Here is a 16,546-nt window from a genome sequence, read left to right on the forward strand (position 1 = left end):
AGTGTTGTCCCAAGAGGAGATCGCGTTAGTTCTCCAGCATTGGAGGTGTTCAAGTGGGAACACGAGGCGCACCAGGTGAGGGAGCAGTTAAGTTAGACCCGAGGTTCTCAGCTGGCGATGATTATCGCCTGTGATGGGCCTATTTGCAATGTCTACAGGTACCTTGGTTGTCACAACCGAGGGATGGTACTCGCATCTCATGGGCATCTTACCAGGCCCAGGTCGGCCCACACAACAAAGAGTTATCCGGCCCCGAGTCTGAAGAGTGCCGAGGTTGAGAAACCCTGGAGCAAATAAACTGTCAGTCTGGAGTCTGGGGTAAGGGCCCCATCTGTCCGGGGGCCCGGAAGACCGCGGAAGGTAACCAGTGAAATGCCAGGAATATCTGGATTTCAAGGAGGATCGCCCAGTACTATGTATGTTCAAGTAGAAAAATCTCAGAAACATATTTTCGGTTTCAGACGTGGTGGGCTAGATTTTTGAGACTCCGGCCGTCCCTGCTGTAGCCAAAACTCCGAGCCTCTCCAGAAAGCAAGTGTGTATGCTCCCACCGCTTCTGCCTACTTCCCCGCATAAGTTGGAAGGCGATGTGCAAAACTCTAGAGGCGGGGTGTGCGGAGGGAGGGCGGGCAGCTGACAAGCAAACAGAGGAGTCTGCGGTGAGATTTCACCCAAAGGCCTCTCAAAAGTATCCCCAGCGTCTCTTCTAAAATTATTTTTAGGATGCTGTTGATGCCTTCTGGGTGATGAAATTTGTCAAAGCCCAGAAAAGTTCTGGAACTACAAAGAAATCCATTTTTACCAGACTTAGCACACTTAGAGCTTGGGAATCAGATGGATCTGAAGTCGACTCTTGGCTCTGCTAATTACCATCTGGTCATTGGACAAGTCATTTCATTCTGCTGGCCCTCACTTTCCTCATTTGTAAGACGGGGTAAGTGACATCTGTGTCACAGGACAGCTGTGAAGGCCACACGAGTGAAGGTACACACAACCAGGCACAACGCCTGGTCCATCAGAGGTGTCCACTAAGTGGCAGCTATCACTTCTATGATTACCTGCCCCCTCAGGGGATCTAAACAGCACGGGAGATCGGGTGAGGCCCTGAACAAGGAAGTTACTGCTTCCTTGAAGCTCACGACGTCAGATAAAAATTAGCTTGCCCTAATTATATTTCTCCATGATTAAAATAAATCAGCAGCTGCCCGTCGATAGATACACATGACCTCATTTGACCCCCTTAACAACAACTCCGTTTACAGATGAAGAACGCTAGGTGACTGGCCCGAGGTCACATAGTGGCTCCTGCGTGGCTGAGGCTGAATGAGAACCCACGCGCACTGGGCACACAACTGCCCTGTTGCTGGCCATCTCGCCTCTCAGCCTTCTTCCGTCGTTCGGCCCTGGGCCTGGAAATCCTGGGGCATCTCACCACAGCAAGATCTGCCCTCAAAGCCTGCCACAGACACCAATATGTACGTGACCCGTTACAGCAAACGTAGCCCCTACCCCTTAAGAAGAGACTCCCAACCTGGACAGTGGGGGGGGGAGGGGCAATGAAAGAGATGGGACCTGTTTCCGTATTTCAAAAAGTCGCCCTAAAAACACACCTTGACTCTTGACGAAGCTGAAAAGATTAACTAACTAACGTTGCACCGATTTAAGCTGGAATTTCGTTGATCCTGTGTGGTAATACTGCTTATGTCAATCCACATGGTTAGAAATTCTGATGGACAGTTCCTATGGCCCTCGATGAGTGAAAATGGGAAATCTTGACAATGTGATCTGCTTCGAAATCTGAATTCGATGGGAGAAATTAAGAAAAAATGCCCATGGCGGTGAAATATCTGGGAGTCACTAAGCTAAAAGGAAAAATGCACATCATGGAATATTAGGCGCAAGACAACGTGGACCTGAGGACCTGGGGACAAGGGTCATGGTGTATGACACGCTGGGTGTTAATCTTCCTTTCTTTTCAGGGAACACTGCCCTGCTCCACGCAGACCCTGCCACCGATGTCCCCGTGTGTTCCTAGCCCCTGACAGGAGTTGCCTGGACATTCTGGACACACTCCTCTAGAAGCGGTGTGACTGGGTCAAATAATGAGCCAAGTTGATCACATTTCTCTCTTGGAAACGGGGAATCAGGAAACTGAGAGGTGGAGTCAGTTTCTAGCAGAGGTGGAAGACAGGAGGCCATGTGAAAAGTTGTCCCCTGTAGCAGGTGCTGGGTCGGGGTCGGGGGTGGTGGCGGATAACTCTCCCGTAGCGGGTAGAAGCTGCATGGGAATGGTGACCCATGAGTGGGCAGGAATGCCAGTCCACAGCATGGAGAATGCAACAGAAGTGGCGAGGAGGGAATACTTCATGGGCAGCGGCTCTAGGATTGGGGTTAGTCCTAGCTCCCATAAAACCTAGACGTATGTTTCACCCCCTGTGGAGTAGAGAGCCCACTGGTGGAAAACAGCCATGGAATTCCTTGGAAAATGCCAGCTGGGGGTGGAGAGAAGAGCACCCAGGGGTGTGGCCCTGCCCGTCTCCCACAGGAATGCCAGGGCTTGAACTCACAAACCATGAGATCGTGACCCGAGCCGAAACCGAGAGTTGGAGGCTTAACCGACTGAGCCACCCGGGCAGCCCTGGTCCCCCTCTTTACATCCACACTCACACCGCTGCCTCATGGGGAACAGGGCCTCCCTGCATCTAGACATTGGGCACGGCCCTGGGACTTGCTCTGGCCCATGGCATGCCGGGTAGACAGATGACTGTGTGAGTTCTAAGTCTAGGCATTAAGAGAGCTTGTATGTTGTCTCTGCCACTGCCGGAAGAATATACTCTGGCTAGCCCACTGGTTTCAGAGGGTGAGAGAAACGCGGAGAAGAATTAAATCAAACCTTGGCCAGGAGCCAAGACCAGCAGGGCCGACGTGGGATCAACGGAGCTGCCCTGGGCCACACGTGAAAAGTTAATGCCACTGACACGCCGTGCCTGTTTTGTTGCCCAAAACTTCCGTGCAAGTAGCTACATGGTAAGATCCCTTTGCAAAGATTAGATTGAATGTTCCTAATTTGGGCCCCAGTGAGGAATGAGAGTATCGCACCCCATTGAGCCTCCAGGGTGCTGATCATAGTAGATAGTAAGAGATTCCCTAAGGGATCTAGATCCTTGGGGCAGAGGAGCTGGGCGACAGGTCCAGTCTTTCCTGTCCATGGAGACATTCCCCTTTTTGCCAGCCTTGTAGGATTTTGTTTTACTTTATTAAATACAATCTGCAAGGCTCTCCTCACACCCGAGGTCCACTAGGCTGGTTCTGGTGGCTGTCCACCGAGGTGCCATCGGGGCCAAGCAGCTGACCGTCACAACTCCCAGTCTCTGTTACGCTTCCCCGCGACCCTGGGGCTGCATTTTTGCCGATGAAACAGGACAGGAAGAGGGAATCGCTGCGTGTGGGCTGGCGTATCGGGAGAGGGCCGTGCCTCCTCACTTTCCCCTTCCTGCCGCCTTGCAGCCCAGGCCACGGAGTCAAGGAGAGTCCGCTAGGCCGGTACTAAGGAAGTGTGGTCCATGCCCCAGCGGCTCATCCCTGACTCGTTTGTTACTCATCTACAGCGCGATAGAGAGCTCGTGCTGGAACGCAATGCAATTCCATCACTAACACACTGTTCAGCTCAGCTGACATTTTTCCCCCGTGGTAAGATGTTCTCGATGAAGGAAGCAGTGCATTGATTTACATCTTGGTGCCGGCTCCTCGCAGAACAGCCCTGTGAGCAGCGCCACACCGGGGAATGGTACAGGTACAAGATGGAACGCACCCGGGTTCCCGAACATCCATGTGGAACGGAGCGGCTTCCCAACCAAGAACACCCGCTCCGGGCTATAACGAGAAAGAGAAACAGACCCGTCTTATCAATGTGGCATTGCGCGGTGAGATGCGGTTCTCGTAGCATTTTAGCTTTTCCCTAAGTCGGCAGAGTTGACCATCTCTACCTGGCAGGGCTGTGGTGAGGATTTTAAAAGGCATCGGAGAAGGTACTCAGCCAGGATCTGTTAGGTCGCATTCACGATCCTCGCTGAACCAAACATGCTATGGTTTCCTTCTCTAACTGGATCTGTTGGATCTGTTCTTGCGCCCAGGAGTGGGCCAGACACTGTGGACACAGCCCTGAGCAGGACGGACACGGTCGCTGCCCTTATCACTCATAAGGGCAAAGCAACTCACGAGTCCAGGCCCAAGACCGGGTGTAGATGGCCTGTGCACTGGGATGCTTAGAGGAAGGCCGGAAGTGAATGGGGGCACCCAGGTACTTCCTGGCCTGCAAACGACACAAGAAACAGTAGTTGGCCTGAAGTAGAAGAGTCGCACTTTTGGTACAATTGTCCCTACACGTTCATGTATCTACAGCGTTTTTCCATGATCTCGTGGGAGAAAAGCATCATTTAAAGATCTCAAAATAGGAGTGCCTGCGTGGCTCGGTGGGTTGAGCGTCCGACTTCGGCTCAGGTCACGACCTCACAGCTCGTGAGTCTGAGCCCCGCATCATCGGGCTCTGGGCTGACAGCTCGGAGCCTGGAGCCTGCTTCGGATTCTGCGTCTCCCTCTCTCTCTCTGTCCCTGACCCACTCGCAGTCTGTCTCTGTGTCTCTCAAAAATAAATAAACATTAAAAAAACTGTAAAGATCTGAAAATAAGCTTGATTAAACTAAGAAAGGGACATTTTTCTACAACCTAATCTGGAAAGATGAAAGTTTCACGCTCCCCCACCAAAGACCCAGGGTTGTCGAGGGCGTTTAGACCTGAACAGTTCTTAGGTTAGTCGTTCGTGAACCAAGTACGCATCGGACACCACTACGATTCAGGTTCTCTTCAGGAACACAGGCGGACAAAGCCAAGTCCCTGTGTTTATAGTAAAGGTCACGGCCAAGTGGGAGGTAGCCAGCCTATGGATGACCACCTGACGGTCGTACCTCTGCTTACTGATGGGATGAAGAGACTGGGGACCCAGGAGAGACGGGAGTCCAGGCCAAGACCAAGCGTGGGCTTTTCCTCCAGATTTTCACTGGGTCATTCTCTCAGGATGGTGGTACTGTCTTTCCTCGGCTGATCACTGCGATCGTAAAATTAGCATTTTTTAAAATCTCATAGCCAGACGGGCATGGAAATACTCGCCCAAGCCCAAGGATAGTCAGTGGTGCCGCGTGCACGTGAAGCCCTCTAAGAACCGCACAAATACAGCGAATCACCAGTGGAGGAAAATGTAGGATTTCGACTTCATCAGAGCCCACACCAGAGGCCAGCGAGGAACACCCGCACTTCGTGCAGGAGCACGCAAACGAACCCCCAGCTCTGGCAGCCCGAACGTGGAGCAGCATCCTACCAGCTTCTGTTTCTTGTGGCATTGCTAGGGCGTTCGCCCCCCTCTGTGTCCAGGTTAAGGGACGGGAGTCCCGCCCTTAACCATTCTTCACAGCTGAGAACACAAGGAGCAGAGGGGAGTTGAGCTACTCCGGAGAGGTGTGTGCCTCGCGGGTTAGGGACAGCTCGAGCTTTCTGGTGGACGCAGCCTAGGGACCTCGGCATAAAAGCAGCGTCTTCACGAAAGCAATATGCTTTTGAGAGGGGCCAGGTGCATAATAACATTACCGTTAGCTGGGTTCCCACAACCTACCCGTCCCCGCTCGTCCTGCAGTTCATCATACAAGCAGGCAAGGGCGGCTCTGAAACCCCAGGCGGGGTGAGGCTATTGCTGGTGGCGGTGGTGAGAAGGGGGGTCCGTAAGAGGGAGACGAGGGTCCTTGGACTGGGGCCGCCACGAGGGAGCTGGTCCACGGAGGGGGAAAGGCGTGAGAATCAGAAGTCCCTCGCTCTCCTGGAGCCACCCCCCCCCCCCCCCCCCAGTAAAGCCCAGCCTGGAAGCGTCCATCCTCCGGGGGCTTACCCCCTCCTCCCCGCCCCACCCCTGCGATCCGGCCTGGGGTCGCGGCTCCCCCCTCGCAGGATCCGAAGGCAGCTACCACGGCAGACCCCTCCCCACCCCCCGGTGGCGCCGGGGAGGAGTTCGGGAAATCGTGTCGGAGCTGAGGCGTCGAGGGTGTGCAGAATGAATCCCGCGTGGGCCGGGCGGACGCGACTCCGGGGGTGGGGGGGAGGCGGCGAGGGGCAGGGTGGACACAGCCTTGCCCTCCCCCTCGGCGGGAAGACGGATGGTCCCTGGAGACGGCTGCCCCCATCGCCCCGGCTCGGCTCGCGGCGCGGAGACGTCAGAGCGCTCAGGCCCGCGGCGCGGGAGCCCCCCGCCCCCGCCCGCGCCGCCGTATAAAGTCGGGGCCCGGCGGCGGCGGCGGCGGCGGCGGCGGCGACGCTCTGCGAGTCCGGGTCCTCGGCCGCCGCTCCGTGCCGAGCGCGCACTCCAGCCTCCCCGCCCGCACCATGCGCCGCCGTCAGCTCCCCCTCGTCCTGCTGGCGCTGGTCCTCTGCCAGGCGCCCCGGGGCCCCGCCGCCCCGCTGCCGGCGGGCACGGGCACCGCGCTGGACAAGATGTACCCGCGCGGCAACCACTGGGCCGTGGGTGAGTGTCCCGCGCGCCGCAGCCCTCGGCGGGACCGCGGCCGCCCGGGCCCCGTCTCCCCAAGCCCTCGGCGTTTCTGGGGCGCCGGCTTTGGGCGGCGGGGAGGGGGGGGGAGGGTCTGCCCCGACCTTTCCAGCCCGGCACCCCCCTCCGGCCCCCCACCGCCTTCCGCGTCCCGGGAAGACGTCCCCGAGCGGCCTCAGGCCGGGCGGGTGGTCCTTTCCCGCTCTGTTCCCGCTCCCCCGCGGGGACCCCGGCCGGCGCGCGGCGCCCCAACAGCCCAGCCTTCCCTCCGCGCCGACCCCACGCCTCCTTTGACCCGCGCCGTCGCAGCCTGTCCTTGAACGACGTGGGGAGCCGGGTCCCCGAGCGCGTCCCGGGGCCCTGGGGACCCCGGCCGCCGGGAGCGGGACGCGGGCTGCGCGCCGGAGCCGAGCGAAGCCACAGGTGTGGGAGCGCGTCCTGGGGTCCCTGGCTGCTCGGCGCGCGGGGCTGGAACGCCGCTGCGTGTCCGTGGCTCTCTCCAGTTCCCTCGGTCCTCCTGTCGCGGCGGCCGCTTCCTCTCCCCTGCCCTTTTGGCCGGCCCTCCCTCCCTCCCTTCTCGAAGGCTCGCGGTGCCCGCTCCCCGCGCCGATCCTGGCCTCTCCGTCCCCCGAGACCCCGCTGTCCTCCGCCTCCCCAGACCTGCCACCTTGCCCTGCCCCCTAGCTCCTTCCTCCTTCCCGCTGCCCACTCGTCCCGGCCTCCGAGTCCCGGCCAGGAGGTGCGCTGTCCCGGCCCCGAACCCCGGCGGCGAGGACCGGGCGCGGCGGTGGGGCCGGCAACGTCCGGGGGCGGGCGGCGGGGCGCGCACCCACAGCTTTCCCCGCAACCGGCCGGAGGGTAGCGATCCCGCAGCCTCGCGCTGGCCCAGCGTCGCCCCGGGGGTCTCCGCCGCGCCAACCACAGGCTCCGTCTGGCCAATACGTAGCGTGCAGCTTCCTCAGACACCTCCCCATAGGGCCACCTCCGACAGCCCCAACACTTCCCGGGAAGCTGGTCCATCCGGAAGAGGTTTAAGGGGTGGCGGTGGTGGTGTGTGTGTTTCCCTATTTCTCTAGCCATCTACTCAGAGTGTGGGAGGGTGTGTTGGAAAGACACTTGCTAATCCAAGTATCAGGCGGTTCACAGATGGTGTGAGGACCAGGACGTATTTCTGGGAAGAGGTGAGGCTGGAACTGTCACGCCCTCAGCTCCACGGCTGGGTATGCCGGCAGAGAAATCCAGAGCTCGGCGGGGGGTGGGGGGGGGGGATGTGCAACGGGGTAGTTAGTTTCCATCGTCGCTACAGGAACTGTCTGCCAAGTTTGGGCAGCCCTGAGGTGAAGGTGTTTGTGATCTCGGAGGGACACCCGGAACCCAGCAGGCATGGAGGGGAGAGGCCGGGATGGGTGAAGGTGAAAAACCCCTACCCTTGAAGAGAGAAGGGTTTTTGCAAGGCATTACAGAAGCCAAGCCTAGAATTGATACTTGAAAGGGGCTTCTGGGAATTTAGAGGGAGTGGCCACCGTCCAGTCCAGCCATCAGCCAGTGCGCTCTCAGATTTCCAACCTCCTTTTGCTCCTCCATATTTTTGTACTAAAAAAAGGCTTATTATTAGGTAACCCTTGCAGGCTAAAAGCAGAACAAGAGAGTTATTTGGGAAGCTAGAGTCAGGTCGTTTCTGATGCAAGCCAACCTCCACGGCTGTAGTCCCACAGCACATCTGTCCCCCCACCCCCGGGACTTAGGGTGCCTGGCATTTAAACACCCTTCCTTCCTGATGGTGCTTGGACTTTCCTAGAACACACCGACCAGCGGCCACCCCAAATTTTCTTATTTTCCTATTTGTTCTCGAATGCACTCTTTTTCTCTCTTGGCTGGCTGCGCAGAGCTGATTAGAACAAGAGACAGAGGGAGGTGAAGTAGAAAATCACAGTTGGGTCTAAAATAACATTGGGATTGAGAGAAAGTTTGCTTTGGACAGACATGCTCTCCGTGGGAATCTGAGCACTCATAAGCATGAATGGTGTTGTTAGGTTTTAAATTTAGCCCTCCACTACCATAAGTAAATGTCTGTCCTCCTCAATCCCTGAAGATTTTCAGTTTCATGTTAATTATATCAAACGAAAGCTACATATTGCTGTCCATGAGGAAGCTGTCAGCACCAATTTGCAGGTTTGTTAAGGGAATTGCTTCTTGCAGCTGAGAGAGGCATGGTGTGGCAACGGAAAGCAAGTTAGCAGATGGAAAACTTAAATTCTTATGTGGCTTGATGTTTATGGAAATGTTTTGTTTGTGCGATGAAAATAGAGGTCCACACCGACGCTGGTAACTCTCCCCTCCGCTCCCATGAAATGCTCCTGGCAGTGGCTCTAACTTTGATGCCCAAGCGTGTCCTGGCAGGCTGCATTTGGAAACACCGGGGTTCAGCTGCAGGTGCCTTTCCATTGTAGGGCTGCTCCCAGAAACTGTGAGATATAGTTTAAGGATCACTCCAGAAAAAACCCAGCTCTTAGAAGTGCTCAACACTTTATGTCTTAATGGATATTTTCCTAAGTTGAGGTGATCGTCAAATTTGGAGCTCAGGAAAATTGCTTTATGTTTCAAACCTGCTATTTTAGTGGTATTTTTAAGCGATTATAAGGAACAAAAGTTTTTTTTTTTTTTTTTTACTTCTGGGCAAGGTTTTATTGTTTTCAAGGGCCTGTCTTTTGTCTATGCTGAGGTCTCTATTACTATGATATGGACACGTAACAAACGGTGATGGGAGAACTAGAGGTGGACGGGTCATCCATATCCACGTTGCCATGGAGACGGTTATTTCGTTGGTAGTTGCCAGCTCCAAAGTGAAATAGGACCCAAGGAGTGTGTGCTTCCCTGGGACGTTGTGGATGGTGCACTTCCAGTCCTCATAAGCAGACCGTGGATCTGGGGGTAGGAGTCTGAACACCACCCACCAAACGTGCAAATATGCACACTGTCACAAGGTCCTATGTTCAATCAGTCACAGAAGGGAGGATTGCTTTATCTTCCCGTTTCAGAACAGTCCACCAAATTATTCGGGCATGACAACAATGTAGTTCCTATTTGTAAAAACATCTCCGTTGCCCCCCTCCACCCCCCGCTTCATTGGCAGTAACACCTTTCTCAGTTCTAGCATCCTGATGAGAGCAATGAGGGAGAGCAAGAGGGACCGAGGTCATCACTGGAGCATCAGGTTCTAATCCTGCCTTCCCATTATCGTGATTCAATTTCCTCCATATAAATAAAGCCAAATGCTTTGCTGCTTCCTGAGCAGTTGTGCCCCATAATCACTGTTAGGGCTAAGAGCAAGGTTATTTCGTGGCTACCCGGGCCCCCCCCACCCCGGTGACCAAGCAGATAGGTGAGGTGCCAGGCCTTCAGGATTCCACTCATTTGGTCGGGAGCACGTTCCAACTTTGTGGGGTGGCATGTCCTAAGTGGGTTGGCAAGTGTTCAGACGGCAGTTCAGTAAAACCCCTTGTGAAGGCTCCCCGATACCCACCGAATTAACATCTCCGAGTCACCTAAGGAGTCACGATCGACCGATATATGATCCCCGGTTCCTCGTTCTAACATCAGCCTTTTGTAGGCCTTACCCTTCTCTCCAGACCCCAGACTGATTTCTTCCTGCCTTGTATTTTCAGGAAGTTCAAAGACGCTTCGAAGCAGAGTCATGTGGTAGAGTCTAGAGTGTGAGCTGATTTTAATCCTAGGGTCTTCGCTTACGCGTGGGTGACCTTTGACAGGTCTCTTTTTCGTCCAACTTATTGTGGGGTAGATCGAGCAAAACGTCCTGGAAACACCCGCCTGCCGTAAAGTCACAGCAAGGCCGTCGCTGTTGGCGGACAGAGCTCTTGTCAGGTTCACTGACTGGGGTCTGTTACATATTATTCCCACGCCGTTTACCTTAAATGCTTTGCTAAGGCCAGGCAGCATCAGAACCTCAAAGAGCTTTCCTTGTGACCTTTCAGTCAAAGGCATCGTTGGTCTCCTAGTCTTAGGAGTTTAAGAGTCCGATAAGTTCCAACTGCAGAGAGATGGGGATAGGGGAGCACTGACGAAAGTCAGATAATGTGAGTATTATTAGCACGGGGCTAAGGTGTTAACAAGCAGAGCAGACCTTGGATTCCATACCCACATCTGACGCTATGGCTATCCCCACTTGCCTACATGAATTGCCACGTTTTTAGTGGCCTGGCCTCCTGCACATCAGCCTTTATTCATTTATGTGGCAGGAACGCATCCCTGGAGCCATCGGTAGACTTTCACGGAGTCTTGTAGACATCCCAGAGAAAAATCTGCAGGTACGGGGCTGCTACGTGTTGCTCGGAACCTGTTTCGAATCCTTTTTTTCATCACATACCCAACAAATGAGAATTTCTGAGCGACCTTTCTTGGATTCAATCTCAGCCCAAATTCTAAGAAAGTTGAAATGAAAACTTCCTTTGGTGCAATTGTGTTAGAGATAAGAGGAGAGCAACATCTTGTTTCATCACATGAGAGAAAGCATCAAGGCTTTTCTTTTCAGTAGCAGTCCACAACTGACTGAGGAAGATGCTGAACCTCCGTCACGCGGGTGGGAACAGGATTCGGCGCACACAGAATCGGCGGTGGCATTTTAGATATGGAAGGTTCCTCAGGCCTCATCTAGTCCCACCTGTTCATTCGATAGTTGAGGAAATTGAGCCCCGGGGATGCTCAGTAACTTGGCAGAGGTGACCTAGCCGGTTAGCCGAGGTGCTGGGACCAAACCAAGGTCCCCTGAGTTGCAGTTTTAAATTTTGTCCAGCTGATCGCACATTTCGAACAGGGAACAGAAGACGCCAGACGTTTGCCAGAACTAACTTCTGCTAATAAAATGCTGTTTATTCTGCACCTAGGAGGAAGCAGTACCAACCTAGAGGGGGGTCCTTTGAAATTTCTGGTTTCTTCATTCCCCTGGGCTCAGTCGGTGGCATTCTGTTTTTGTGTTTCTTTTTACAGGGCACCTGATGGGGAAAAAGAGCACGAGAGAGTCCCCGTATGTTTATGAAGGGGGGAGTCTGAAGCAGCAGCTGCAGTATATTCTTTGGGAAGAAGCTGCAAGGAATTTGCTCAGCCTCATGGAAGGAAAGGGGACCGGAAGCTATCAGCCACCTCAAAGGGAGCTCCTGGCCATCCGCCAGTCCCCTTGGGATTCCCAGGATGGCAGCGCCTTTAAAGTTGTAGGTTCAAAACGTAAAGGTACAATGTGCTGGGGAAGTGGGGTGGGGTGGGGGTGTTTGGGGAGAGTCACAAGGAGGTTAGGTGTGAGCAGAGAAGAATAAAATTGTTTAGATGCAGGCCTTCACGGCCACTTAATTAGGCAGACATCCATACACGCTGAGAACGAGCAGACATTTCTGTGTTCTTTCCACCAGAATAGGCGATGTTTCCTCCTTGCATCTCAGACGGGGATTGGTTCCATACTCCAGTTTAGGAGTTTTATTAATTACTGTGTTTAATAGCGATTGTGCCCTGATGAGATTTGTTGTTTTCAGCCCGCCGGGCCCTCCCAGAATATTTTGATGGTGAGGCCAGAAATTATTTGAGTCAATTCCTACGTTTGTTTTGGGTGAGCACTAGTGGGAGGGGCGCTTCACACAGGCTTTCAGAAGAGACCATTCTGGTTTGCGACCTTTTACGCAAAGTGGCGCTCTTGTAGAAGGGAAGCGAAAACAATCATACCAAATTGGCGTTGCTTAGATACAAAGACAGGAAATGGGATGGAAAGGAGAAGAAGATGTAAAGAAAGGAAGCAAGGCAACGGCAAATGAGGTGATTCTCATCACCCTTGAAGAAGTGTCCGTGAAATTTATATAAACGGCAAAAATAATAAAACTGAAATTCTTGCAATCCTAGTGATGGGCAACTTGTACCTTAAACTGAGTACTGGCCCGAGCAGTTTGCCCGCATTTTCTCTGTGAATGCTCACAGCAGCCTTCGGAGAAAGATTCGAGAAAATCCTACTGTTCTCTCCATTTTAAAGGTGAGGAAACAGAGAGTAGGCACATAGCTCTTCAGCGGCGAGAGCAGGGCAGGGGCCGGCGCTGTGTCCCTTGGACGGTATGCTGCCGCGTGAGACGTCTCCTGGGGACCGGCTGGTCCTCGCTGACCTCAAATACGAAGGATGCAGGCTACAGAAGTAGCATGAAGGACCTCGGGAGGAAGACTCTAGTAGCCTTCATTCACAAAGAAAATCTGGATTAAATCAACGGATACAGAAATAAGTAGCAACTTTGCACAAAGTCCTGAGTGATGCTCTCGCTCACATCTGCGGTGTAGGTGTCACGACCGGCTCCCTTCTTTGTTGGGGGGTGACATGGCCCCGAGGGCTTGGGGGGGTTTGTGACTGACTTCTCAGCTCCTGGCTGAGGCCTTTTCTTGGTCAGCTGACTTTATGGACTTCCTGTGGCTGGATGTCCAACAGCAGTGCCTTCTCCTTTGAAGACTAATGACAATTGCCATCACAAAACCCTCCAAAGCAATTTCACAGACGCTGAAATGGACGTACACTCATAGCTCATGCGTTTTGTTTTAATTTGATTTTAATGTTTATTTATTTTTGAGAGAGAGAGAGAGAGAGACAGAACGTGAGTGGGGGAGGGGCAGAGAGAGAGAGGGAGACACAGAATCCGAAGCAGGCTCCAGGCTCCGAGCTGTCAGCACACAGCCGGACGCGGGGCTCGAACCCATGAACCGCGAGATCGTGACCCGAGCCGAAGTCGGACGCTTCACCGACAGAGCCACCCAGGGGCCCCCCGGCTCATTCATTTTTGAACGAAACTACAACATCCCTTTGAGTTGCTTTATTCCTCCAAACCCGGCCCTGCATAACTTTGGAGGGTTTTCAAAAAAAATTCAGCTCTGTCCTTAAAGATCAAAATTTTCCTGCCATATTCAGAAGAACATTCTGTAAGCAGCGAAGCCAATTATGAAAGAATAGGTCTAGAGAGATCTCTGAGTGGTCATAGTACAGGGTGGGTTGAGTGGGCAGTCACAGACAGTGAGTGTTTCAGGGGGACAATGTTTATCAGCATTCATGTGACCGGAGGGGAAAAAAATCATCTTTTTTATAATCAGACCTCGCTTTCCTACTACATCTTTTTATGTTTTGGTCTTCTTTACAAGTTTAGAAAGCCCATTCCATTTCATTCCACCTTAGGTTGAATAATTAACTATTGCACACGTGGGTACCATTCTTTTGGATACATTTCCCAGCGATATGAAAAAAGTCAATAGCTGGAGTTGTTGTTGCCTAGACCAAAAGAGTCTGTTACCCTCCTTGCTTTGGAAATTCCATCTTCGTGAAAGAATGTGGATGTGCAAATTGAAAACACCTTACAGTTACCTTATTCACAAAGAGGGGGTACCACGAGAATAGATCTATTAGACATCCATACATCGCTCAGTGTTAGAAAGAGGTTTAATAACTTAGCCAAGCATTGCCAGAAGGTAGCAGCTGGAATTTTCAGGGACTGAAGGACTTTTCTTAAAATTAAATTCTATCCACATATGCTCTCCTCACCCATTTCGGTCATAAAGCATCAAGTCCTCTTGCCAAGTCTCCCAGAGCTGTAGTCAGAAACTCTGAGCATCTTCCTATGTTTTGGTGACAAAGCCATTTACTTGGTTCAGAAAAGATGTATGTAAATGTGCACTGAATCTAGACCACTCTATCCTGGCAAATAAGCTCCAGAACTTTATTAGTAGCGATGGCCAATCATTTTCAAGGTTAAGCTTAATCTTTTTTTTTTTTTTTTAATGTTTATTCTTGAGAGAGAGAGAGAAAACGGGGGAAGGGCAGAGAGAGAGGGAGACCCAGAATCCGAAGCAGGCTCCAGGCTCTGAGCTGTCAACACAGAGCCCAACCTGAGGCTCGAACTCATGAACCGAGCGATCATGACCTGAGCCGAAGTTGGACGGTTAACCGACGGAGCCACCCAGGTGCCCCAACCTTAATCTTTCAACTGTACCCTATCTCAAAAAAAATTAATGGAACATTTACCCTATGGTTTCTAGCACACGAAGCAATGTTCAGGTCAGCCCGAGGGCCTGATCCATAGCCCTGGATGTGGCTGTGGAATGTCTTGAGTTTCAATGAAGGTTGAAGCTGGCCTGTGGGTTGCCGGACCTACAGCAATGTTCTCTGCAGCCTTAGTTTTTTTCTCTTATTTGGTGGACCTGAAAGGGCCTGTGAGTGCATTGCAGAGGGTGTTACAGAAAGGAAGGAAACTTTTTTTTTTTTTCAACGTTTTTATTTATTTTTGGGACAGAGAGAGACAGAGAATGAACGGGGGAGGGGCAGAGAGAGAGGGAGACACAGAATCGGAAACAGGCTCCAGGCTCCGAGCCACCAGCCCAGAGCCCGACGCGGGGCTCGAACTCACGGACCGCGAGATCGTGACCTGGCTGAAGTCGGACGCTTAACCGACTGCGCCACCCAGGCGCCCCAGGAAGGAAACTTTTTGAAGGCAAGTCTGCCCTCACTTTTAAGGGATGACTCCCACTGCCCCATCAAATCAACATAGAGAATTGAAAGGTTTTATTTTGTAATATGTGAAACGCTCCAAGGGAAGTTCCAGACACAGGAGAAGCAGCAACATGTCCTGAAGAATAACTAAAAATTCTCCGATTGCCCCGACAGTTGCTCTGAGGCAGCAGAGTGAAGTTACCCCCCACCTCAAAGAGAGCTCCTCCTGCCCCAATAACGGACACCCCCCCCCCCCCCGCCTCCAGGCGTTGATCTTCCTAGGTTACTAATTCCTCTTTTCCTTGTAGCTTTACTTCCATTCCCTTGAGCCAGACAGCTCAGATTCAATATTTTGAGCCAATGCAGGGGCTTCCTGGATTCTTCCCCTCACCCACCCCTGGCCCCTTTTATGACCCGTGGCTCATATTGCAAGATGGATGGTAGCATCGTCAGGCAGGCTGGCGAACACTTAATAGTGCAGCCTGGGCTTGTGGAGAAGAGCAAAACTAATTGGTCGGTGTGGGAATTGAACCCCAGGCCCTGGCCTCATTAGCACCTGGTCAAACCAGTTGAGCCACAGAGCAGGTAATAACTGGTCTGAGAATATCAGTAATTCCTTTATTAGAAACAAATGGCTGGTCTAACCATTGGGGAGCCTGAACTGTCTGAGAATCTTGGCAAGTGTAATAAGCTCTTTTTGAAAAGCGTTTTCTCATCTCAGCATATAGAGGGTGCTCTATGGGAACAAAGACGTATTTCAAAATTAAAAAGAGCCGAAAGAGGTAGGGGGCTCCAGAAAAAGAGGAAGTGAGTTTCTCTCTCTTGGGGGGGGTGGGGACGGCTGTGGTTCTCCAGCGTGAATGTACTCAGCATCATTTGGAGGATTTCGGAAAGCCCGGATCGCTGGGCTCCACCCTGAGTTTCCAATTCAGTAGATCTGGCGTAGGCCTAGGAAGTTGCTTTTCTACGAAGCTCCCGAGTGACGCTGATGGTTTGTTTGTTGGGAATGCGTTTGCTTCTAGCATTAGAACTTGAGTATCGCGAACGATGTTTGCTTAACCCTTTCTCGTATTTTTCAAGCTGGTGGACTCTCTGCTCCAGATTCTCAACGTGACGGAAGGGACCCCCAGCTGAACTGACAGACAACAACAGCCTCTCTCAAAGAAGCAAAGCAAAACCCTTAAGAGACTGTGTTCTACACGCATCAATTCCACTGGATCGCCAACCAGATTTCCTGTGTGCAAAACACTTAACCATTCCTGTATCTTTCAACCTGGACTAAATTCACAATTTTCGAGTGGCATCTTCTGCTCTGAACTTGTTTGCTGTGCATAATTAATTGTCCATTAAGAGTCTTCCAGTGAACGCTCTTTACATCTGGGCTATTTGTCCATTAGCGTCTAGCCCCCGACCTGTTAGCACTCACAATAAAAACGTAAGCACGA

At 52.6% G+C, this 16,546-nt stretch overlaps 1 protein-coding gene across 3 annotated transcripts; it reads left to right on the forward strand.

The window, feature by feature from the left end:
* Positions 1–6,349: 6,349 nt before the first annotated feature.
* Positions 6,350–16,546, forward strand: GRP (gastrin releasing peptide). Of its 3 annotated transcripts, none has more exons than XM_025931118.2 (3): positions 6,350–6,565; positions 11,594–11,833; positions 16,182–16,546. In XM_025931118.2, the coding sequence occupies exons 1-3, from the start codon at positions 6,427–6,429 to the stop codon at positions 16,238–16,240; spliced, it is 438 nt and encodes a 145-aa protein (XP_025786903.2). In that variant the 5' UTR covers positions 6,350–6,426; the 3' UTR covers positions 16,241–16,546. The 3 variants fall into 3 exon arrangements, with proteins under 3 accessions (XP_025786903.2, XP_086539252.1, XP_086539253.1); XM_086683126.1 differs by having other exon boundaries at positions 16,203–16,546; XM_086683127.1 differs by having other exon boundaries at positions 11,594–11,814.

Source organism: Puma concolor, chromosome D3 (genome assembly GCF_028749965.1).
Source record: "Puma concolor isolate L17-30 chromosome D3, mPumCon1.1.hap2, whole genome shotgun sequence".
NCBI classification, from domain to species: Eukaryota; Metazoa; Chordata; class Mammalia; order Carnivora; family Felidae; genus Puma; species Puma concolor.